This window comes from Amblyomma mixtum, chromosome 3, assembly GCF_055824585.1.
Source record: "Amblyomma mixtum isolate Tamu chromosome 3, ASM5582458v1, whole genome shotgun sequence".
NCBI lineage: Eukaryota > Metazoa > Arthropoda > Arachnida > Ixodida > Ixodidae > Amblyomma > Amblyomma mixtum.
This window is the reverse complement of record NC_143014.1, coordinates 64,947,171-64,972,869: the sequence shown is the minus strand read 5'-3', so window position 1 is coordinate 64,972,869 and position 25,699 is coordinate 64,947,171. Positions and strand designations below refer to the sequence as shown.

Genomic DNA, 25,699 nt, shown 5'->3' with positions numbered 1-25,699 from the left:
AAACTACCCTGCTTGAGTGCAGTTCATTTGTGCAGAGGTACACTTCTTTCCATTCAGTAAAATAGTGGCTGGAAACGTCCAGGACTTGAAATATCTGGTTTTTGTTTTTAATCATTTTTAAAATATACGACGGACACTAAGGAATCCTCTATGCTGACGGATTACCTGTCTTAAGCGTCAAACAGCGCGGGAAAGCGGTGAGCTGTTACCCACGTTATACTTCTGTGATTGAATTCGAGAAGCGAGTAGTGCCGTTTGTTGAAACTTCCTCTCAGGCCAATATAGTGCACGCGCTCTCCATTCTTTGCCCGCAGCTGCGCGGCTGCAATCTTTTCTAGCGGAAATGGCAAACCGATTCGCAGTCAGAAGAAAAAACATCAAAAGGAAACGTGCTCGCTGGAGTTCCGGAAAATTCTCGCAATCAGCTGTGTCCATATTTGTGGGCAAGATTGCAAAGAGAACCGGTCCGCTATTTTTGCTTCCTTTCTACCAGCCGCAAGACTTGTAGACGAGGCTGCCTTCCGGAAACCGCGCCAGGTGAAAACTTTCTCAGCGAGACGCCTACAGCGGAAAGAACAGATCTCAACTTGTCGTTGCCAGCAGATGTTCGAGTTTCCGAGCGCCTGCGAAAGGGGCGGCTCGTGTTTACCCGCGCTATCTCGTGTGCTATATAAATGGGAACGTCGACATACACGCCAAGACGTTTGTACAAAGACGATGAAGATAAACATGTTCGCGTACGTTCTTCGGGAAGTACTTTTGATCTATCTTTCTGACTCGGAAGAGTTACGTCGCCCTGATCTCTCTCTCTCTCTATTGCGACCTGTCTATTCTAAACCCGACCTTTAATATTTGAGGCAGCTTTGTTCAGAAATGAAATAACAAATTGATTAGATTTTTTTTTTTTTTTTGCTGAAGCTACTGCTCGGCACGTTCTGCCGCCTCACGCTGACACGTCGTCAACGCAGCAGCCATGCAGCTGAGAACCACTTCCTTTGCATTAGCCGTACTCACAGAGACATCAGGCAAAACTGGGGAGGCAGCCGACGGACACGCGTGCTTTATTACGGAGGACGGATTTAGCGGCACCATCTCGAAGGAGTGCCCGAGTGTCTGAAGAAGCATGCCCAGCTTGAAAGGGGCGGGGGGCTGGCTCAGGCGAGCACCACGATGAGCATGACGAGGTACTCCTCGAAGCGGATGTTCACCACGCCGGTCTTCTGGCGGTCGAAGCGGCGGAAGGCGTCCGTGGCACCCTTGATGAACATGCAAGCCTGGATGAACTCGTCGAAGTAGACCCTTCCCGCGCGCTCGAAGCGGCGCTGCAGCAGCGCGTGGAAGCGGTCGCTGAGTGCGTAGTTGCACTCCTTGAGCGCGGTCTTCATTTCGTTTTGATCAATGTTGCCTATGTTGGTCGGGTCGTAGTGCCGGAACGCGTTGGACCATTCGGTCACGTAGCGGTACAGCTCACTGAACTCGTCGAAGTTGATGGTGCCGTCGTGGTTCCGGTCGAACAGGCACACGAGCATCTTGGCCGTCTCCATGTTGAACGGCCGCCAGGTTCCGGCCGACAGGGCCATCTGCAGCTCGCGGTAGTCGATGGCGCCATTGTGGCCCTGGTCGGCGGCCAGGAAGGTGTTCCGCAGGGACTGCTGATTTAACGGCTGACCTCCGATGTGCGCCATGGTTGTCTTCGTTCAGGCTACCTCCTGGATTTCTCTGCCTCGTCCTCGAAGCGCGCCGGCCCCAGCTTGCGCGTGACAGCCTCGCGAGGATGCAGAGCGCGCAACTGCAAAAAAAAAAAAAAAAAAAAGCATTCGCGTGATCGGCGCGCCAACTCCGTGCTCTCTGCGCGTGGCGCCGACGTCAGGGCATTTCGCTACTTCGGCACTGTCGTCGGTCAGCAGTCGGGATCGCTCGCGAGCCGGGCCGTAAAATTGCGTACTTCATCACAGCACGCCGTATAGCGTTCGACAACACCCCGCGATCACCTAGCGCACATTCCTTTCCTTTCTTGGCTGTTACGCGTCGAATTTGCGTGTGAGGCCTGGCGCGAGGAAGACAAGCCCTAAACGGGGATAAACTGGCGCTGCCGGCGCGCTGAAGAAGTAGAAAAACGGGCACAAAGGCGGACAAAAGGGGGTGGCTGCTGAAGCAGCCGCTGATGCGAGCGAAGCAGCAGCTGTGCGTGCCTCTCGTTGCTCAGCGGAAATTTTCAGGCCGGCGGACCATACATCACGTCGGCGCAGAGAACAGACACCCCTCCTCCTACGCTAGCGAGATGTCCACCGAGGCCAAAGCCGAGCTGGGCGCCGCGTCAAAACTTTCGGCCTGCGCAGCCTATCCGCCCGTCCTCTATCTTTCTCCCTGCCCCCTTTATTTCCATCTTTCTCCCACGTCTACTCGCTTCTTTGTAGACACGCTCACAGGCACCTTGCGCAAAGCATGCAGCGCGTAGTGGGCAGGAACTCTTTAAAGCAATAGCTCACGGCTTTTGCGAGAAGGAGAGCAAGACGTTTCTTTCTCTGTTCCGTGAGTAAGACATCCACTTGAAACGATGCTGCTCTCTTGTCGTCATTATTGATCAGTCATGTAACTAAGCCTCAAAAATGCTTGCTGATCTCTCGACGTACCTACTTGCCTACTCTTCTTTTCAGAAATAAACTGCCGCATGCGCATCGACAGTGCTGTATTGCAAGCATTGTTGGGTTTCCAGCAAGCGATACGCAAACGGGCCTAATATAGCTTCCTCTTCACTGATAGGTCAGCGAAGAACAAAAAATTGACGTATTTTTCTTGGGGAAAAAAAGATCGAAAACCTTACACCGGCACTTTTTCCGCAGTAAAATGAGGTCAGCAAGAAACTCCTGTTATTTCTCAAGAATCAAGGTGTGCCTGTACGGTATATCCAAGCAGCTGGTTTACGTCTCAAAGAAAATGTGTCAAAAAGACCTTGCAGCAGAAATATATGAGCGGCGAGAAAAGAGTAGTAAAAGAAAACAGATAACCTGACTGAATAGTAAAGCTGTTGGGTCGCACGGGAACCATCTCCAGAGAGCGCAGATGTTAAATATGTATTTTTTTCTTTTCTCTTCGGCGTCAATATTGAAGCAGCTGCTCCGACCACATACGAGGGAGGCGATTCTTGCGCGGCCAGATTAAAAATTGATTTTCAGCGTAGGAGGTTCATGGAAGTGTGGGCTAGTGCAGGTAGACTCTAGAGTGTAAACACTGCTTTCGTCATGTGACTGGCAGATACCCCCCCTAAGAGAATGCACGGCGTCTCGCGAAATCGTGAGGCAGAAGGGCATTAAACGGTTTGCAGCGCTCGTTTTCCTGCCGCCGGCTTGTTTTTGTTTTTCCACTAACCTCAACGCGTTTGTCGAGGCCCATCCCGCTGATCTAAGCGGAAGTACACAAATGCAAGCAACAAATTGTATTGATTACTCACGCAGCTTGTCGGGAAATGCGGCTTTGCTTTTCAAACTCTCTTTCCCTACGTCGTTGCCAAAGCTAAAGGACCCGTATTTTTGTTGTTCTCTTTTCAGGCAACGGCTTCATCGAAGGACGAGAGCTGGACAACTTTCTCCGCGAATTTGTCTCCAGCGTAAGCCTGTCAGATGTGGGACCGGAGGTAAACGCCAAATCTTGCTCTCTTTTGTTGTTTTTGTTTTTGCTGGCGATTCTCCTTCCCAGCAATCTTGATCTGCGGCCCGTGAAACTGTGCCTGCTAAGCCGCGGAACTCAGTGATGTATCGAGGGTAGGAAGGAAGACGGCAATGTGAAGGAAAGTGAAAATAAAATAACTGGGCGTCTTGCCGTTGCCGTCGAAGTTCACTTTGTACGGCAGACAGAGCAAGGATTTGGGTGGCGTTCGCCTCGTACTGACAACGGCCAATATAGGTTTCAGTTCCTACAAAATACTGTTGCACGCAAGTGCACTTACAGTGGTAAAATTCTTTGCACATAGTCGGGAAACAGATAGCACCAGCATGGGTGCTTCGTCCCAGATCAGCTCAAGGCCATGGCGGGTGTCGCAGCAGGCAGGCCCTGCCGCGCATTGCATTTCCGTTGAGTATACGTTGCAGGAGCATCTCCACAACGCTTGGTTTGCATATTTGGTAGTTTTAGAGAAAAGCAAGCTTACTGGCAGCCGCAAAGGACGAAGACGATTGAAATAAAAACGAAAAGGGAACAAACATGATCGAAACTTTTTACTCCATCAGAGCCATGTGTTACGTTTACTTTGAACTCCTTTCACAAACATGACATGCCCAGCTAGTCTTTTTTTTTTTTACTTCGCTAACTTTGCGCCGTTTAGTTCGTGAAAATCTGAAGCGCCAACTCGCCCCTGTGAAAGGTCTGCCATACTATACCTCAGTGCGTCATCGTGATCTAAATTCAGGGACAAAGAAAGGAGAAAAAATTCCCTCTTGACCTATTTCAATGTTAAAACGATGCGCTCCTTGCATTCAAAGAAGGCTTAGGGAGGAATAAATCTGCGCCGGTAGGAGTTTCAAGGTCAAACAAAGCCTTAATACTGATCTGAGTACGTCTGTGCGATGGTTTTCATATCCTCCTGGTTTCCTATTGTGAATATTGGCGCACTGAGGTGCTTCATAAATCATGGCATCGAAAACCGATCTCTTTGTGGAACCGAAACGCAGTTTTCTATTTCTTTTCCTTCTTTCTCACTACGGACGTCCATTAGTCCTGGAAGCATTTTCCTTTGTGCTCAGTCTGCGTCAGCGCAAAATAGAGCCTCGGCAGCGGCAATGCAAGCCGAGAAAGGAGCTGCCGTTTCTTTCCGCCTCTGCATTGGAACGCGCTGAATGGTTCTCCCTTTCACGGACGCCTTCGAGCAGAACGCCAACCGCCTGCGCTGCTAGCGCTCATGACTCATTTCTGCCGTCGCCAGCACCGAATGAGGTCGACAGAAAACAGCGGCGACACCACACATCCCGCGAGACGGCTCATTTATTTGCAATTAAACCAGAACACGTTTCTGCAGTCAAGCCGCCGCGAGTAGCGACCCGGGCCCCGCCTGTGATTCAAGGGCTGGCCAATGACAAAAGATGTTATATATATATATCAGCTATCAATGGAGAATAGTACCAAATATTTTACCGCTTAAAGATAATTGATTAGAAAAGCAGAAGAAAAAACAACCACATGCCGCACGACCTCCATATATATATATATATATATATATATATATATATATATTCGTGCGGCATGTGGTTGTTTTTTCTTCTGCTTTTCTAATCAATTATCTTTAAGCGGTAACATATTTGGTACTATTCTCCATTGATAAACAGCACAAATTAAATAAATGAATAAAAAAAATCCCACGTGTTTTTTGGTTTCTGTGGCTGTTGGCTTCTCTCAAATATATAACGAACCCTTCCTTCCCATATACCCTGAGGAAGGACGGTCCTCCGTCCGAAACTGTCGGTATTAAATTAAGATAATTGCAAGGTTGTGACCCCTTCTTCTACAAGTCTTCCTGGCCCATTGAACGACAAGACCTCCTGCAACTATATATATATATATATATATATATATATATATATATACTCGAATTCACTCCAGCTTACTCGTTTAAAGACATTTCTTTACTTTATCAATCTGGCCATAGTCTTTATCCCCGCCCGTGTAAAGGTCTCTCAAAGGCGGAGGAGGGGCTTCTGCTTCGCCTATATACAAATACTTTGCTGTGCCCGGCAACTCTAAAACACTTTGACCCTTCTTTCTCTGGCAGCTGTCCGCACTGTGCGGAGAAGTCTTCGGCCTCCATATATATATATATATATATATATATATATATATATATATATATATATATATATATATATATATATATATATACATACACACACACACACACACACACACACACACACACATACACACTTTGTTCCTCTTTCTGTTTTTTTCTTTTCCCTCCACTTGTCATTTTGTTTTTTCAGAAAACTACCACTGCAAAGACGTTCCTAGATTTTAGATTTGTTACAGAATCCGTACTATGTTTGTTGTTGTTGTTCTCTTCGGTGTGTAACTGCAAGCGGGAACAACCACGGCGCAGGTTCATTACTCTTTCACGCCTCCTGTGGACCCTCGTAGGCAGAAATTGCTGGGTTCAAGGTAGGTGGCCTTGCTTTTCAGGGTGAACTTCCGATATCCCAGCGGAGCCCGTGTAGAGGGCTCTCAGCGCGAACGAGATGCGCATACTCTTGGAACACGTTTGTTCTTAGCATTCTTATCAAAGATCGGGCTGCCTCGCTAAGTCACTTCAACAAATAAGAAAGGACGCACACACTCAAGCGGGCGCAACGCTGCAAAGAGCACCGCAAACGGTACGCACTGCGACCAGCAGAGTGCCTGTTCTAATAATGCATACAGGTTTCCAAGAAAATTCCAAGAATAATCTATCCTTGTTTTCCTTCAGCGCCAGCATCTTAAAGAAACGATGATTCAGGGCAAGTCGGATCGAAATAGGCACGTGTTCTGTGGACACCTGAGCGTGCGCCTTCATTTCCTTCAAAGCATAGTACTGTGGCATTGTGTAGGCTTGCATAACACGCAGTCACGCACTATATAGTCTCTACAGAGACTATTGAGACCATGCAGTCTCACTGCAGGTAGCCCGAGGGGATGCTGACAGTAACTTAGCTTACTGGCCGGTTCAAGGCGTGTCTTTACTTGCGGGAAAGTGAGGCATGCTTGATCAAGGTGCCTATGCGGGCACGCATTTATTCCGAATGGTTGGTTGGTTGGTTTATGGGGTTTAACGTCCCAAACCGACTAAGGCTATGAGAGACGCCGTAGTGGAGGGCTCCGGACAATTTCGACCACCTGGGGTTCTTTTACGTGCACTGACATCGCACAGTACACGGGCCTCTGGAATTTCTCCTCCAAAGAAATTCAACCGCCGCGGCCGGGATCGAACCCGCGTCTTTCGGGTCAGCAGCCGAGCACCATAACCACTGAGCCACCGCGGCGGCTTATTCCGAATGGTCTCATTCATGAAAGACTGGCGCGCAAGGGCTGCTTCTTCTTTATTTAGCAAGAACCTTGACCGCACGTTAGTTGCATCCGAAATCGTTCGCTAATAAGCTTTTTTTTTTTCGATAAAAGATATAAAAGCCAACGTGACGCATCCGCAAACTCTCGTTAAAAGGCCAATAATAAAACACGCTACGCAGGACAAAAAGTACGAAGTGGCATCCAAAGGCAATACTGCTTCTTTTTTATAAGATTCTGCAGCTCAAAAAGCTTTTGCGTTGCCAAATAATGCTGTCCTTAACTCAGTGTGAACTCGTCATTAGTGCTGGATAAAAATACTCGCTGCTCGGAGAATTGGTGCCTTACTTGACCTCCTCATCTCTGTTTTCTTTTTCTCATCTTCATTTGGCGTTTCGATCTTTTGAGCACGAAGGAACGTCAAAAACGCACAGTGTCTGTTTCTCTCCGGGACAAAATTGTAGCCAGCTAACTTTTAATCCTATAAGCCATCTGAAAACAAAAAAAGAAGCTAGCTTTCCAATTTTAAACCAATCGCTCGATGAAAAGAATTACTGAGATCTCCGCGCATTGAAGAGGGTCCCAGCTGCACTCGTTAATGCGCTTTTGATAAAGACCAACGATGAAAGATTTCATAGCGCGATGTTTCTTAGGTGCGCGGAACTCTGAAGGGGGCGCGCATTATACGCATACATCGCCTTGTCTTGCTTTCTTTTTTGTTCGTTTTCTTCTCCTCTTGTTCGGTTGTTCACAATAGCAGAAGTGCCGATCGGCGAGAGGTACCTTCGGCCTCACATGAGCGCCATCCCGCTCGCTGAAGAAAATTGGCTTCTTTTTTTTTAACAGTGTACACGCCTGTTCAGAAAGAGGTAGTTAGAGCGTCGTGTCACTTCCTATTGAGAAGTACCTCATTTAGAAGCAGTCCGCACGATAGAGAAAGAGAAAAAAAAATTGAATTGCTTCGTTGTCATTTCACGTTATTTCTTTCTTTTTTGTTTGTGTGTATCATTCAAGCTACAGTCACAGCGATATAACTGTGCGGCTCAAAAAGTTCACTATACTTCACCAGCTTTGCTAAAACCATTTTATGGGTGTGCTTGAAAGCCGTCGTTCATTTTCTAGCCTGAACACGTGTGCTTTCTGTAAGTCATTGTTCTGAGCAAAGAAATGGTAGAAAAACTTGGGAGATTCTCGGTGAATCGTTTAAAGGCGTTAGAGCTTTGTGTTGCTGGTGATTCTGTTGTAGCTAATGTCCATATATGCAGAAAAGTCATTCTCTACTTAACATTCATAGACCGTGGGGAGTCTTGATGCCACTCCTGGCGCAGTGGAGTGGCATCACTTGCGAGCTTTACGCACTGCGTAAAGCTCGCAAGTGCAGCGCACAAGTAAACTACTGACTTGACTCCTCTGGTGCTTAATCGTCTAAACATATCTTCGCCACATTTTGAAGCGTCATATGACGTCGCGCACCACAGTGCAGTTGCTGGTCAACTGTGACATTACAAGCGAGCACGCTGGACTGGGCGGGGCGAAGCAAGGGTGCGCTCGATTCCAAAACGGAAACCGGGTAAAGAAAACAAAGAGTCGTGAACCCAATCATGCGCTGCGGTTATGCCGTGCGAAATGTGTGCACTGTTCTACTAATGGCTTCGCTGGACGCTGTAGCGAAGACTCCCGCTACGAAGATAGCTTTGCCACACATGCGACTAATGAATTGCAGCCGTAATGCGGTTACGTGTTTGTCTTCTTCATCGAGTGCTACTGACACCGGCTTTACAGAGAAAGCGCGACAAGTGCTAACAGGGTGATGCGTACACCTCTTCCGATAGTTGTGGCCACTTGCAAGAAGCACCATTGGCGGTATTGCATGCATGTACCATCGTCAACACGCTTAACACGAACGCTCGAGCGCATGTCTTCCACCGATATTAGCGCCGGTGGGCGTCGGCCGCTGGGTCTGAGGCAATATTGGGGTGGAAGCAGTGCATGAGCTGTCTCCAAACTCTTCAAACACACCGTGCAGCATGGTCTCAGACTCAGCGCCCAGCGCTCAGGGGCTGTAATATCCGTGCAAGACGCGCAATCAAGCGCTCGTGTTAAGTGGGCTGACGACTGTACGCTGCTTACGATTCATGGTAGCAACTGCTCAGGCAACAACAGGTCGTTCCTTCAAGTAATCTCAACGTCCGATGCATAATCACAGCTCGGTATGATTTAGATGCAGTGAAACTATAAAAATGTAACGCAATGCGCATCAGTGCGGGATCATGCTTCTGCCGCAGTGAAGTGGCCGTGTGAACCAGTTCTAAACCCTTGTGAGCATGCGTCCTCTCGCAACGGTGCTGGAAAGATATTGTTTAGTGCCACGTGCATTAATCACAAATGCCGTTCGCGCACGGCCATTTTTCCGACGGTTTATGGGCTCCCGTAGGATACATTAATTAATATGCATCGAAACGGCGTGGCCACGATGAACACAGCATCGCTTAAGGCTTCGCCAGAAGCGCGAGCTAAGGAGAAAAGCAACTGAGAAATGCTGCACATTTGATATCTCCCTTCAATACTCCTCTTTAGAAAAATTGTTTGGGGTGCACCCAAGTATTTCCATTTCGTTTGTTCTCATAGAAATGGCAAGATCGTGTTTCGGGACGCCTTTGGAAAAATATTGCAAATACATAGTCCTCCTCTCTTCTTCTTCTTCTGCAACATTGTCTTAAGCCTAAGGTTTTATTATTCACACATAAAGCCATTTTACCCCCTGTCTGCCACATGACCAATGTCCATATTTTGTATGCGATGTACCAGTAGGACCGCTAGAAGTACCAGTCTTACAGAAAGGTTCAACACAACTGTCCTCCCATTTGACCCTCCAGAGGTCTACGGAGGACAGAGGGCTTGGAAGAACAGCATAGGAGCAAGATCGAGGTGCGGCCCATTCCGAGAAACATGCACCCGGAATTTCATAAGGAAAGAAGAAGTTCTAGGGCGAAGGCCGTCAGGAGCACATGGGGCGGGATGGGAGAGGCAACTTACGCGGACGCGGCGGTACCGGTCAACGGTATAGCAACCATAGCGTGCACGGATGCGGTAGGGAAATTAGTTAATGAGGCATCAATTTTATTCCAGGGAATCGCCCAAGAGGAGAAGGCGGCGGTTCCTTTGGCGGTGGTTTCCCGGAAGCTTTCATGCATAATTACCGACTCCCAGACTGCATTTAGAAACTAAAACAGAGGAAGGATTGGTAAACGCGCAGCAATACTTCAAACTAGATAAGACAAAGACCTTAAGTCCACAGTCAAATGGATCTGAGGACACTCTGCGGATGTTGGAAACGAAAGCGCTCAAGCCGCTGCCCACGCGCTATTACCCCGGGTCTCCCATCCCAACATTCGCAGGAACATAGTTATTCAGAGCCGTTATAAAGCTATTGAGCATTACTCCAACATTTGAGATTAACGAGGAAAGTATACGCCGAACCGGACGAAAATCTGAACAGGACGCAAGGGGCCATCCGAAGGAACTTGCAATAAAATACTTATATCAACCCTGTCAAATTCAGCTATATGTTTCCAAATTCGTACGATCCGCAGTGCGCCTTCTACGGTGAGGTGGCTAATTTATACTGTCAGAACAATCCAGATGTTGCATGAGTCAATAACCCAACATGGGTTCAGCGGTTTTGCTATCGAGCCCTAGACAGCAGTTGTAGTTCCTGGCACTCTAGCGCGCACTTTCATGTGGAGCTAGAATACAAAAGTGCCCTTTCATTAAGCCCTTCATGCGCTGCTGCCGAGCTGAAACCCAAGGAATTGGAATTTTTCTTAGTGAGGAGTTAATAAACTCTGTTTTCCGCCAACATAATCATTGGCTACATTTAAGACGGCTAGCGCGAATAGCTGCGACAGGCGTAAATGATTTCTATTTCAATTTTCTAAAGGTATAGTACTGAGACAAATGCCGACTGTAGACTTGACGTACGGTGGCGTATTTCCTTCATGACATCGTGTCTTCTTTTCCTCGCTGTAGTACTGATTAGCAGAAGTCGGACGTTTTCTTGTGATCGGGATGGAACTCCCGACAATGCACGTCCAGTAGATTCAGGTTCCAGTGGACTTAGGCGACGATTTCAAAAGAAGACTCTGTTTCAAAAAAAGACTCGATGCGTTGGATTAAGTCTAAGAGGGAAGACTTCTCGTGCAGGCTATGTAGAATACGTATAGAAAATGAGGGTCATAGCGAGGAGACTACACAACATCGACTCAGCCGACCCCTTCGATGCCAGAGCATGGAATACCAGCCACAGCTTGATGGATTCAACAGTGCCATACACCTTCATAACAATGAGAAGCTCTGTCTTCCGGGACTCCGGAGCCTCGTTTCCCCCAACTCCTGTGCAGGCCTGAGATCACCATGTCCCAATGAGACATCAGGTAACCGGTGTGGAACCGGCCCACTTTTATGAACTCTCTAAAGAAATGCAAGAACACGAAATATAACAATAACAATTTTGAAACGCGCAAAAAGAAAAGAGCAACATAAATAAAGAAGGAAAAAAACATGTGAGCCATATTGCTTTTGCGGCATGAAGCCGACCTTTATGCTGCAAGTCGAGACAAGGAAAAACACTACTGACAACACTCGTTGAGATCGCGATGCATGTCTTCAGTGGCTTCTAACGAAAAGACGTCCAGGAATACAGCGCCGAAACGTTTTCTGCGAAGCTGCCAAGCTTCTCAGTTTTACCGACTGCGCACTTTCTTCTGCCAGCTGCCGAAGGGCCCACTTGGGAAGCTTTATGGTCATGGCCCGGTGCCAGACAAAATACCATTGGCATCGTATAGCCACACGGCGGCTCATAGGCATTTCTACAGGCGTGCGCCGTTGATAACCCCCATGAGCATCAGAAAGCGGTTCCCTTTCTTTTTTTCCAGAAATGCGCATTATGTTTCTCATGCCCCAAGAGCCGTCAAGGAAAGAAATTTGATAGTAAGAAGGAAAAAGCGACGCTGCCTTCACCTCACTGCTGAAGAAAATGAAACGAAACGCCCTTGTTCCCAAGCACTTTCATTTCGTGAAATCGTGCCAAATTTCTTTATTTTATTGTAAGGTATGGCCTTTCCTTTTCCTTGTCACTAGTGCAAAAAACTGTCGGAAATATCTTATTAATTCTGAGAGCAGTGCACATGAGCATCAGAATCGCTCTCACGTGCACAGATAAACAAGTTCAGATGTCGTAGTAACGTTAAGGATAGAGCGTTAAGCCAGCCTCCGATCCAGCTGCTGACGTACAACTCAGTTAACTGGTCGTGCAGTAGCTGTTAATTAAAAAATAAAACAAATACCAATGAGAAAGAAAGAAACCGCAATTAAGAGCTTCTTCAGCGGGCATTTTAGAAAAGTATAGGACATCCCGGACTTGTCTGCCTGTGCACTGAAGTCCCAAATACCACCCACTGTGGGGGGAAAAAATGACTAATTACCACACCCTGCAAATGAGGTGCACAGGTGACATCTTGGCATGTTCCTCCGTCTTAAGCTTCATGTTTCCGGCCAGGCGCAGAACTGTACCTTCAGCACAGAGAGCCTGCCGACGGGCCGCAAGCAAGCCTGAACCGGCATTCTTCTCAAACTAACCGAGCCCTCATCGTCAACGCGTTAAACTCCCGAGAAATCGGACGTCCCTCTCGGCTTAAGTGAACACGTAGCTCCCATAGCTTCCACACTGCATCGTGAGCCCGGGCGGCACGGCTTGTTTCGAGCTTAACCAAGCCCTGCTAACGCGTCGATATGTAAGTCGGACTAGCGCCTCTCAACACTCTGCCGGAGGCGCCGAGCGTGCTTTGTCGATATCTCGGTCGCCATGTCCCGGGATGTTTAAGCAGCCCTAAGAGCAAGCGCTGCCTACGGGCATTGATGCTCCTGTTCAACTTCTGCCTGTTTCGTCTCTTGGCGCTTGGGTGAGGTCATGGAGTTTGCTGAGAGGACAAGGTCAGCTGTCTTGGCCTTAAAGAGCTTGCCGCCTCCGCATCTTCTGCGCATACATCTCCCCCATATAACTCCTGTGTCTGCTTCTTCTTCTGTTCGTGTGCTCAAGCGGATGCACCAACTGACTGAACCAGAGGCACTGATGACGGTCGACCGCTTCGCTCCGACTCAACTAAGGCTCTCGCGTATCAAAGTACCCTTGGGCGTCTCTCATAGCCTCAGTCGCTTTGGGACGTTAAACCCCATAAACCAAACCACCATCAAAGTACCCTTGGCGAGTTTACGCTGTTGCCCATGGTCGAGACTTCTACACCTGTAAGGAAGCATTCCGATGAAGGACGAGAAGTTAGGCAAGCGTAGGCGCAAGGACTGCATCGCCGACACTTTTTTCTAAAATAAAAATAAAAATGTACTAAACAAATTTTAACGTATTCAGTGCCTCAATTCGCGGCCACAAAAACTTCAGTATCGCACAGGTTACCCATCGGCTTTTATCACGGTACATTTCGCCCAGTACAAGTTTTTGTCTTGTGCTGCAGAATGATGTTCAGTTCGGCGAGCTCATGTCGTGACATTCTTCCAACAACAACTGTACTTGTATATTATCATATAGAACCAACACAAGTGGTTCCCTCACAGGACTTTCTCAAGTGAGTTCTATTTGGATGTTATGCGCTTTGAATCCTGGGACGTTTCATAAAACTTCAGGCTGACTAAAGTACAAACAGGCCAGTACAAACTTCAGTGGTTACGGCGCTCGGCTGCTGGCCCGAAAGACGCGGGTTCGATCCCGGCCGCGGCGGCTGAATTTCGATGGAGACGAAATTCTAGATGCCCGTGTGCTGTGCGATATCAGTGCACATTAAAGAACCCCATGTAGTCGAAATTTCCGGAGCCCTTCACTACGGTGTCCCTCATAGACTGAGGTGCTTTGGGGCGTTAAAACCCAATAAACCCAAGTGCAAACGGAGTGGGTACGGCAGGAAGACGACAGGAAGGCACTGAACTGGTTGCAGGGCCAAGAACACTCGCGGGCCGGGGAGAAATGAGGCTTGCCTAGAGCAGTAGCTTATGGATAGCATTGGTAGAGGCCTCAGACTTTCAAAGGGCAGGACTGGTTACCCGATAGTGAAAGCAAATCAGTTACCATACAAACGAAACTATTTAAGCGAGATCGTGCGGGATTTTAAAAAAATGGCGTTAGCGCAGCAAATGGCCCTTACAGCACAGTCAGCGCAGGAGCTGAAAGAGGGAGCAACTGCAGTGGAGAGCCGTTCCCGTGCTTCCCGTCAAAATTCCACGAGCCTCGACGAAATGCAACAAACTGCTCGCCTACCCCACAGCGCCTCTAGGCTTGCGCCGACAGCAATCGGCCAATCAAAAAACGATTTGGGGGTATCTCATTTTTCCAAAGCAGAGGGGAATAATAGGAAGAGGGAAAAAGTGGAATGGCGATCGTAGGGACGGGTCGTTATTGCACGGGGGGGGGGGGGGGGGGGGAGGGGGGGGGGAATGCGGGATGGGGGAGGAGGCCAGCGCCGTTATGTTTTTGAATTATTTCTTGTCTGTTTAGACAGGCCTGCGACGGGGCGAACAATGCGGAATGAGTATTCGCTGTGCGCCATGCTATGGGGCCGGCGCGATACTGGAGCAGCGGTGCACTGCTCTTTTCACGTCATCTTGTTCGTGGAATAGCACGGCACGTGCCTTCATTGTGTCTTCGAGTATGAGCCAGCGTGGATAGGAAGCCTTTCTCTATTAGGATATATGACGCGCAAAATGACACAACGCGTGCCCATTTAGCTATAAAAGCTGCGCCTGTTACCCTAAGGTGAGTTGACTCGTCTCGGGTAACTTGACTTTGCTATCTAACTATGGTGACGCTGTTTTTCGCTTCGTGAGAACAACTCACAATGGAGACTCCTAACAATGCTGGAAAGCCGCCAGATTTTTTTTTTAATCCCGTAGCGACATAGCGACATATAAAACACGAAGCTGTTAAAACAAACGCAGGAACATAGTGGAAAAAAAAAAAGACAGGTTCATGGCGAAGCTGGGAAGAGGTTTAAAGTATCGGTAGCCTTATGGTTCATGTGACTGCACAGCTGTGCCCGAAATAGCTCCTTTTCCGAATAAATCACGCCGTCTGAAGAAGGTCACAGTTTCAGTGGAGCCAGGAAAAGCTTTCTGCTCTCGTCAGGGGTAAACAGCGGAACGAGGAAGACAGACTGATGCCTGGCTCAGAGACACTTCTCTTTTTTGTTATGCCAGCCGCAAGTTACGGCTGTTGCCTTTTTCATTTCGTTGGTAAAACATCGTCTAGGACATCATGGTTGGGTTTTATAGGATCATCTATTTTAATTCTTCCTTTCTGCCACCACGACGTCTATTCTTCAAAGCAGCATTGATGCGCAGTAAACGGGAAAATGTAAGTAAAACTAAACGGCATCGCCCACTATGCTACGTGCAACACACCAGTATAAATATTGTGGGCACCGCCTTGCCTCTACTCCCCTTTACAGACTTGTGATTGTCGCAGTTAATACTCGCAGTAATACTCGCGTCGCTGCTCCGACATGTCATGGCGCCCACGCATTAGCCTGTAACCACGTCTGGGGGGATATGTGTAACTCTTTGAAACCAAATTTTGTTTCCGGTTTTATCGACGTTCCCTCCCGCCCTCGCGCATCCGCCGAGCGAAGTATCAGAACAGAAGCATAGGGTGAACAAGAAGCAGTGCTATAAGCCTTTGCCGGAACGCTGACAGCAGACAGCTGCCCCATTTCCCTGCGCGCCCACCATGGACGATAATATGATTTTCCGCAAAAAGGCAAGGCTGCGCGTACAATGGGTCCGTAACTTGGACGTCAGTGGACGCTTCCAGTGCCGGTAGAGCTGGCCGGCGTCAGGGGCCTGTTAGGCCGACAAGAGCTCTTTTCGTCGTCGCAAAACGAAAATCGCGTCGCAGTGGTGAAAAGCACAGAGCGCATCGAGCAAGAACGAAATCTACCAGCGCCACAGACCTCCATCCACTCCATGGGGGCAAGGTGCACAGCGCTCGGCCGGTGTCTAGTCTGGCGGGGAGACAGCTAGCCCCGCCGGAAGCGGATCGCCTCGGGGCAGATATCGCTCCGGAAGCCGTGGACGACCAGGCGCCCCTTTTTTCTCTGTCTCTCTCCTTTATCCGGCTGGGTCGCAGCGCACGGTAGCGCAGCGACGGGAGCGAACAGGCGCGAGCTCTCGAACGTGCCGGCTCGGTGCACGGCGACGCAGGGAGCATGCTGAGCGCGCCTGTTCGCGCGGCAAGCGGCCGCCCCTCCCAGGCACCGAGCGCATTCCACGCCAGCGAGCGGGCGTTTGCTGCGCACCACACAGACCCTGCCCCTCAATAGCGCGCTCGCCTCGGGTAGGCGAGTTTCATTTCGACAGTTCTGCCAACTGGAAAAGCGCTCGAGACAATACCGACAGGCTGGGTGGAGGCTTTATCGGCACGACGTTCCCTCGACCGCCTGTGCCATGCAACCTGCCATTCTCATCTTGGGCTGTTCCTTTCTTTTTTTTTTTTTTGCTTTCCTTTTCTTCCTCCTTTTTTTCTTTGTTCCTGGAAAGGGCTGGTGATGAGGAGCTCGCAGGAATGGTTGGCGACCTGGCGGTGTTTCGCACCGAAAAGACATTTTGCGTCATGCCGTCGTAAAGAAAATTACCGGCACCGTAATTGCACTGCCAGGATGCTTACCAGAGCAATGCCGTAAAGTCGCTTTTTTTTTTTACCCCGAGTTTTGACTTTGCAACGGGATTTTCTGTTGCTGCGAATCAGCGTAAATTTTATGGCGCAGGCAATGGCGTCAACGCCTCTTTTATCTTTTTGTTTGCCAAACGTCTTTACGCCGCATCGTCGCTGACTAGTACACGCTTTACAACCGTATGAACTACGATAAAAGTACGTGCTGCGTGAATTTCCAAAATCTCTGGGAAAGGCAGTGTTTGGAAGCGATACCTGAGAGGATCAGCTAGCTAAAAATAATGAATGCCCGAATGAGGGTTTCGCAACAGATAGTAAAGGTCCTACTGCAAAAATATTGAAAAAGGTTTGCGTGAAACGACTCACGTTAGGTTAAAGTGTGTTTTATGTCAGCGACAAGAACAGTGATCGCCCTTTCGTAAGTAATAAAACTGAATCTCCTCTCGCAAAGGACGCCATGATCGGTGGTAGACTTCTGTATTTCTCTTTTCTCGTGTCTAATCGTTTTAGCTGTGCAGCCACACCTTATCGGACACGTTGTGCCCAGGCATGCTATTTGCATAAATTTCGCGCCGCCTAAGGAAAAGAAAACGTTGCGGCTTCTGACGACACGGGCATGTGCGCGCGACGGAACCGTGGCGAGAAAACTTCGTCTCTGGTTGCGCCACAAAAGTGAGGTCCTCATCACCACACATCAGCGTGACGACAGGCGAAGCCGGAGAAAGAACAAACAATTTATGTAGAGCGCCATTAATTCGTCCTCGGCTTTGCGGCGTGTCTCGGTTCCCACCCGATCGGACATGCATGCACCGCCTCCCAGACGTTGCGTTACTGCGCACCAGAGCAGCACACGCCGCACTATTCCAGTTCACTGACATCGCGTATCCCCTGCGCGAGCTCACGGCAGTGTCAACCGACGGACGAGAGCACGCGATCTCGTCGGCGGCTGGCGGGCCATCAGTAGGTGGGGCCCATTTCACAAGAACCGGCCCCGATGGCCCTGGGCGCGCAAACTCGGCTCGCTGGCGCGCGTGTGTGCGTGTGTAATCCGTGCAAACGGCGGCTGTAAAAAGTGCTCAGAGCGGGTAAAGGCGCAGCACCCAGCGCGGCGGACGTGAGCTCATCGTAAGCCGGCCGCGGCATAGCGAAGCATCGTCCCGACAACGACTGCCATCACTCTGGCTACAGCGACGCTGTTCTCCTGGCTTCCCGATGCGCCCGTGCGAGCGTCGCTCAATTTGTTCTCTTGCAGCCGCTTGCCTGATGTTCCCATCTCTCTCTCCCTCCTTCTCTTTCTTCCTCTTCTTGCTCTGTTGCGTGAGCAATGCTGATGTGCTGCTGTGTGGCGCGGAACATCGAATTTGTTTTATGTGTCCTTCTTATTCTTTCCTTGATTCGCTCGTTAGTGGTGCTGTTAGGTTTCCTCGTTCCCTTTTCTTTTCATTCGCCAGCGTCGAATTTCTAGATGAGGTTAAGGTAACGTGCTGTTTTAGTTTCTGTTAGCCGTCTGCTTCAGCGTGGGTGATGGAGCCGTCCACTTAATTAAGTCCAAGTCTGTTCGTGGGAACATGACATACTTGTAGATTGACTGATTCGAAAGAAGCGCAAAGATTCCGATCCGGAAAGGAAAAATTATTTCTGCGCTTCTATGGAAGTGGACGAGGCACTTTCCACTTTTTGTTTGTTTTCCTATCAACTCCTAAAAAGCCTAGCAATAGACCGTTTAGTTCGTTGAAAGTTGCTTGAAACATTAAATGGTGCGAGCATTTCCTCTGATCCATTATGAGCTGCTGGGCAGAAAAACTCATCACGCCATGAAAACTGAAGCTACATTCTTGAAACCAAGCCAAAATACTGCGCTATCACCGATGTTCTGCAAATGCTGTGGAAAAATACGAGATATCCAGCGTCTCACTAATACCGGCAATGGTGCAACATGTTGTGTGACTTGAAAAACAAAAATTGTAAACAAAAATTCACTAAACAAGGCGCAGTAGAACTAGCCTTAAGAAGTGGAATTCGCTAATTAGTTGATTGCCTTCATGCTTTATATTTGCATACGCTCTTGCAAAAGGACTACTTTTGAGAAGGTTTTGTTTACACAACCTTGAAACGATAGCGTTTGAAACAATGAAATTAAAACATTGCTGTGAGAGCATGCTTTATTTAACAGTAAGATTGACTACAACCGGCTTTTTTATAAGGTGGTGCTTTTGACGCCTAGGCTAACTAACGGCATCAAGTGGCCTGCTTGGCATTGAAATGTGACTATGAAGAGTGCAATTCTTTTGGAAAGAGGACAGAAATCAAGGAGGTACCTGCAAAATAACTTTTAATATTTTGGTGCGATATTTAATATTTTCTCTCTCAAACTTACTGATATAGTAAGTAAGTTCGCTCCAAGGTAGGCAGCATGGCAGTATGTACAACAAGGTATGAACCTATGTCAAATCTACGTCATTGTAAGTCGCACACTTTATCCAAAACAACTCCCGTACCGTAGCCTTTTCCACCTCCTTCTTTCCACGAGCCGCGTCAGACTGGAACGGCCTCTCCCACTCCGCTGCTGCTATCACCTGCCCATCACTCTTCAATGCCAACATTGAACTTCGTATGTCATTGCGAAAAAATGTAACAAAATTTTTGGTACCCCACCCCTTAAGTAATACCCCGAAAGGGGCCTTTAAAGTAATTAAATGAAATGAAATGTCGTTATTTCGGATTACAAATAACTTGTTTCTCGAACAGCCTCCTGAATCACTTTAAATCATTAAAGCGCCTGCTGACGTTGACCTTTTACGTATTGTGAAGAATATCGAGAACGAACTGTGATCAAAAAAACTTCCCAATTATTACCTGCGTTTTTTTTCTGCTCATAACGCATCAAGCAAACTATGAGGAAAAGCTGCGCTACATCACTGAGCTGCCGCTATGTACCGTACCTTTGTTGACCTTGCGCCGGAGTCCCAAGATATTCGATCTAAGACCAGGAAGTAAAACGATATTGGCGCTTGTTGGACTCAGTGGGCGCAGACTGTGCCAGAGTCGCAACAAAACGCCTCGCTGATTTCTAGGTTGATAAGAAAAGCCCTCGAGCAATCTTCCGCGCTCAACAAGACAGAAACTTTCAGTGCGTTTACAACACGGCTGCGAAGGAGAGCGAAAGGAAGCGGTCCACTGCGTAGTTTATTTCCGCGCGGCTGCTTCCCCAGTGGCTAACGCTTCGCCGACCCGAGAAGAGTTTCCAAGACACGCTGGATTACCGCCCGAAAAACGAGGAGGACGGAGCTAATCTGAGGGCAAGCAAAGCTAGTGCGGCGAAAGCAGTGGATAAACAAGCAATGACGCTTCTGTCAGATTGTCGCACTTTTTGTAGCTTTTTTTTTTTTCACATAAGCTTGTTGCCAAATGCAGGAAAGTTGGACAGCCGGCGCAATCACGGAAACCTAGAATGGACGCAGTTATTTTAAACACGGCGCATTGTGATTTCAGTGGAAGCTTGATAGTGCCTACGCTGCTTTGCAGCATGCTTAAGTGAAACACCGTATTTTGGAAAAATCACAGCACCTAATGTCTACACAAGCGCGCCGAGTGTCTGAAGCACGGACTCGTGCCAGAGCTGTATAGCTACAAGTTTACTTTTTCTCTTTGCTATAACACTGAAAAACATGCACTAAGAATGACTTTATCTGTACTGTTCTTCCTCAGATGCTAGTAACATCCTTCTTATGCGGCTCCAATCAAAAATAAAGAGCGCACGTACGACTGATGCTTAAAACATGCGCTTTGCTTCAAACCTTTGCCCTTCTCTGTTGCCCTTTCCACAATGCAGGTAGCAGAACAGAACGCCATGGCTCAGGCTGGCTTTCCCTGCTTTCTTTCGATATAAATTCTCCTGCTCTCTCTCTCTCTCTCTCTCTCTCTCTCAGTCGCTCTACAAGATACCATTACAGCTGCCACTTTGATTTTAAAAAGACAGACGCAAAGCCTGTTAATGGTATTTCGGGTGACACTCATATGTTTTAGTTCTTAAGAAGTTCACTGTGTACCAAAACATTTTCAGTAATGCAGCCGCCCTCATTCATTCGACATTAAACTAAAAGTGTCATGCGACCTAAGTCAGCTATTTCGGCTGACAGCGTGAACTGAAATATGTGAGCTTATTCTGCCAAAATTCTTCAAAAGCTGCTGCAGCAGTGTCTGGAAAGGAATGTTAAATTTACATCTATCTTTATTTTGAAGGAAGTGGACGCAGAGGCTGGAGATTATATATTGTTTTCTTAACCTTTAAACATTATGTTGGTCCCATTCATCCCTACCACAACTTATGTTGTTGTTGTTGTTTTTTCATTTTAACGTCATTTGTCCCAGGAAGTGGTTGTCTGTCCCTAGCGATTCTTCTCTGGAGCTGTGTGAACATGTTCTGCTTAAAGGAACTTCCTCAGATAGAACGGAGAGAAAGAGCGCTCTGAAGTGCCGTCCGTTTATTTTCCGTACTTCCGAAACTTGAGGCCCTTCAAATAAGCCCAATGTTAAAGACACGGACATCGCATCACAATACTTAGTTTAGAGCAGAAATAAAGCCACCGGTGGCACGCAGATCTTAGCTGCGCGGCCTCATACCGATATATTCATAATGCAGCAAGTGCCACGAGTTACGCTTTTTACGGTAACGTTCTGGAAGTTCACGTGTCTCTCCCAAAGACATTTCGGTGTGCTGGTAGAGACCCCTCAACAGCAGTTGGAGTGTAGCTCTGCGCGCTATCAAGCACGAAAGATAATGGTGTCAGTAAGTAAATAGAACGCAAAGTACACGGCCATTTGAACGGAAGCTTATTTCCTGCACATACCCAGCTATGCCCTGAGTGCAATCATTGATACTGGTACACAAAAATAATGTAATAAGTAAGAAGATGTGGCAGAGCCAAACATATAGTCTTGGCATTTTGCTACGGCATCTCGAGGCCGCGTCCCCCGCTAACCCTCTAAAGCACTAGAATAGCGAGCACATCCAAAGAGAAAAAGGGAAGAACAGCGCGAGGTTATAGCTCATGCTTCGGCGCCGAAACGAGGTGTCATAGCGAAAGCCATCAACATTCATTATTTATAAATAAACTGGCTGAAACTGGCCTTCAAGAGCGCCGCCATGCTTTCACGCTGTCTAAGCAAGGTGCGTCCAGGCCGCATCGCCATCTTCCGGGAAGTGCGTGCGGACGCTCCTTCAATGCGCGCTACAGCGTCCACCGCATGCGCGCTATGGTTCCGCTATTTCGCTAAGTGCGCAATACCCCTAAGCACGCTGTAATGGAATTGTGTTACTGCCTCAAGGACTGCCAGCAGACTAGGCGACAGTTTTCACGCTGAAAATAAACTAAGTAGTGTTTTACTGCTTACTGGTGTCGTCAAGATGGTAACTAATTAGCAGTGGGCGTGCAGTGAACTTAATGGTTGCGCTTTGTTATTGATCAAAACGTTCTTGCTGTTGCTGCCTGAAAAGCGTGCTTTGCCGCACTAAGACATTAAAAAAGGAGAAGCCCACTGTGCGTCTGACGTGAAGCAAGCCACATGGAAATTCGTGAAAAACGATATTTGCCGAGGCGACAATTATAAAGAGTTCTGCATATCACTTTGCACCGAATAAACTAATTACTTATTCACACTAAAATGTGTGAAACGGCTCTGAGGTCTCTTTCATTGTCTACGCAAATAAGAACTCTACTCTCTTTTGCAAAGTCGCCAACCCATTTAGAACATATTTAATCGTCGGCATGCTAAATGTCCTTTATCAGAGACACTGGCTGTCGCAGCGGTGAAATCAGTTTGAATTCGCGTGTTGAGAACTAGGTAAAATGCTAGATTAGAGTAACAATCAAGATTTTAATGCCAACCAGCGCATGGTGGTATTGGCTGGCAATACTTTTGTAGAAGGCAAAAAAAAAATGTCAAACTGTTATACCATATGCTAACCATTGCCTTTTTTTGACGCAGGTGGTGTCAGAGTCTATGCTGGAAGAACTCAAGGAATGCTTCATGGAAGCTTACGACGACAATAAGGACGGAAAGATTGAAATCCGCGAGGTAAGCTTTTCGGCGTTTGTGTCGTCGCCATGCTTGTGCTTGTTTAGGTATTGTTTGCTATATTTGAGGCGGAAAGCATGCATGCCAATGCCAAATTTTACTACGGTGCGTGTTTTAGTGCACGCGTGTGTGTGCGCAAATCAGTCTGGCGTTTCCATCTTGCTCTCTCATGGACTGTAACACCCGTAGCATACAGCATCGCTTGTCACAAAAAAGGCCCTTAGTTGAGTGCACCTGGCTGGATACAATTTCTCTTGCCAAATTAATGCAATTTCGAACACTGAACGTGCAAAAGAAGGTTACTACGGAAGAAAGCGGGTATAAATGTCAATTTGTACCACGTCCCTGGGTGGAGAAAAAAAAATATTGCCACCATTCGTATATGCTTTTGAGTATATTCTTGTCAGCATCAGTCATACCTTGCTCGCTGCCTGTGGCTTTAGAATGTCATATTACTTGTATCTATATTTTATTTTTGTGTGTTCGCATCTGAATTTGAATTCGTATTCAGTTTTATTGCAGTTTATATTCTGATTTATTTGGATTTACTAGCTACGAGATTGAGCAGACACTACCCCAACGAAACTTCGTTGCATCTTCATCATTTTTATGTGTTGATGTCACGCTATCTGCAACGCTTACACAACTGCTTTGTTTGCAAAGAAAAAAAGCTTAACAGTATCGCAGGGACTACAACCCCCAGAGATATAATGCTATATTCGTAAATCCATAAGTTCGTACACTTCGCTTCACTTCGACTAGCATTATAGCGATATGAGCATCGTATTCACGACGAGAGTACCCGATAAATAACTGAGACACTGAAACGTTACAAAACTTATTAACAAAAATAAACCTAGGCTACTGAACTGCATGCACAACATGCTGATGACGAAAAGAGACAGGGCTGTTTTCGAGCTAGGTTAATACTCGATGTAAGGAATGAGCAATAAATAACCCGAGGTCAGCTCTACATTTGAACACTTAAGGGACATGCGACAAGGGGATGAAGACGCGATATATAATTAGACCCAACAGTGACCATTAGGGCGTTCTGAAGTGACGAATGACTATGAGTTAAAGCCATTCCAACAGGACCTGAACACACGCGCGGCATGCGGTCAACGTTTTGCAGACATAGGTTCGCGTTCCCAGACGAGATGAACTCACGCGAATCCGGCAGGAGCACGCACCATGCGGGCCGTGTCGTCTCATCCTCGCTGGCGCAACAAGTGGGAAGGGGAAAGAGTGCGCTGTGATTATAGCAGCCGCGACCAGCGTACGTGACCCGCTACGCCTCCGCGGCAACCGCCGAACGTGGTCCACCGATGACAAGCGAACGTCATGGTCACGCGCGTCCGTCTGCCCCATGCAGCGCTGCCCTTTACTCGTCTGTTTGCTCTCGGTGCAGCCCTCCCCCCATGCGCCGGCACAGCGAATGCTTGTAAAACAGCGTCCAAATAATTATTTTAAATCGATCGCGCTTTACTGACTGCTAGAGAGAGGGGGGGCATTAATTAAATTGTGAAAGGCGAAGCATACAAAAACACTCGAGGAGCGCCGCTAGCGGTGCAGTTCGGAAAGTAGGTCCTGCCATGTTTTTCGTCGGTTGTCTTTCATTAGGTACGTTACCGAGGTTAAAAAAAGAAATATTTAACTTCGCTAAGCTGGCATAACAGGCACCTTTGCATGACGCGTCCCACAATGCAAAACAGTCCCCATGCGTAGCTTACCCACCTTGACGGTCTTGTTTGGCGCGGCACCCTCCACGAGCCGTTAACGAAGGCAGGATTAAATCAGCAGCTTGTACCACGCCAGCATAAGAAAACTGGCGGAAACAGCCAACAGGTCGGTCTGCGTGATGCTTGCGCGTTCCTCGAAGGTGTTGCTGCTTTAGCCATTATCATAGCGATGCGCATGCCCGGTAAACACAATTGGGCATGCAAATTGTTCGTTTCCACGCGCTTGTTTCGTACGGCGTTTTGTCGCACGACAGGAGGTAACTGCTGTAGTTCCTGCTCGTATTATCACGCGCAGAAAGGTATAAGATAAAATAATAATGCAGAGCTCACCTCGACCCCATAACGCATCTCATTTTGTTTGCGGCTCTTTATGAAGTCAAATTCAGGAGGTCCTCATTCCAGCAACCTTCTCAACCACGAAACCGAAAGCGCAGGCACACATTTGAAACCGGCTGTGCGTAGGACACAAATTTTCGTGCTTCAAGAGAAGTGCGTAGTTTCGAGACTGCTGGCGCGCGGTATCTCGGGGAACTTTCGCGAGTCAGTTACTCGTCGTAAACGCGTGGCATATAGGGCAGCACGCGTATATTCGGTACGGTCGGGCGCAGATCGCTTTTGACGTCACGATCGCGCTCATTCTACCCACTCTTTTCACGATCCGTTCTTTTTCTGGCGAAACAGTGCATGTCGCTCGGTGGCAAGAACCTGCAAAGGCCTCCGCCAGGCCTGAATCCAGGCAGTTGTGGAGCTTTGCTTCCTTCGGTGCATGCAGGCTACGAGAGAGGCTGTGGTGAATTTTTTATCGGGGTTAGTTTCCTTTTCGTTCGCGGTTCCCTGACGATGCGTACTCAACACCAACACCAGAGCATTTTTTTTTGTATTTCGGCTCCGTTGAGATGCGGCTTTCTCTTGTTGGAACTTTTCATATTTTTGTTACTATAGGGATCACCGTTAGCCCTTAAATGCCGTTCAGTTAGCAAAGACGCGCTCATCCTCGTCACTCCTTTTGCTTCGCGTGCAGACGCTAGACGAAAGACAGCAAAGAAGATTGGAGACGCTTTTTTTTTTTACTTTCTTTTTACATCGGCGATGATGCGCCTCTAGCTTGGATGGTTCGTATATCACA

At 47.9% G+C, this 25,699-nt stretch overlaps 1 protein-coding gene and 1 pseudogene across 2 annotated transcripts in view; one reads left to right on the top strand and one right to left on the bottom strand.

Moving 5' to 3' along the window:
• The window catches only part of Cbp53E (Calbindin 53E), a 176,896-nt gene that overhangs the window by 108,379 nt on the left and 42,818 nt on the right, over nt 1–25,699 (top strand). Inside the window, exons 2-3 of the mRNA XM_089579498.1 lie at nt 3,549–3,634; nt 22,742–22,831. Coding sequence (XP_089435624.1) covers nt 3,549–3,634; nt 22,742–22,831 — 176 coding nt within the window. The remainder of the gene's footprint in view (nt 1–3,548; nt 3,635–22,741; nt 22,832–25,699) is intronic.
• LOC149350462 (programmed cell death protein 6 pseudogene) lies at nt 1,155–24,045 on the bottom strand (annotated as a pseudogene). The gene is made up of 2 exons (XR_016290370.1): nt 24,002–24,045; nt 1,155–1,789 (listed from the first exon to the last, which is right to left on the bottom strand). The product of XR_016290370.1 is annotated as a programmed cell death protein 6 pseudogene (transcript).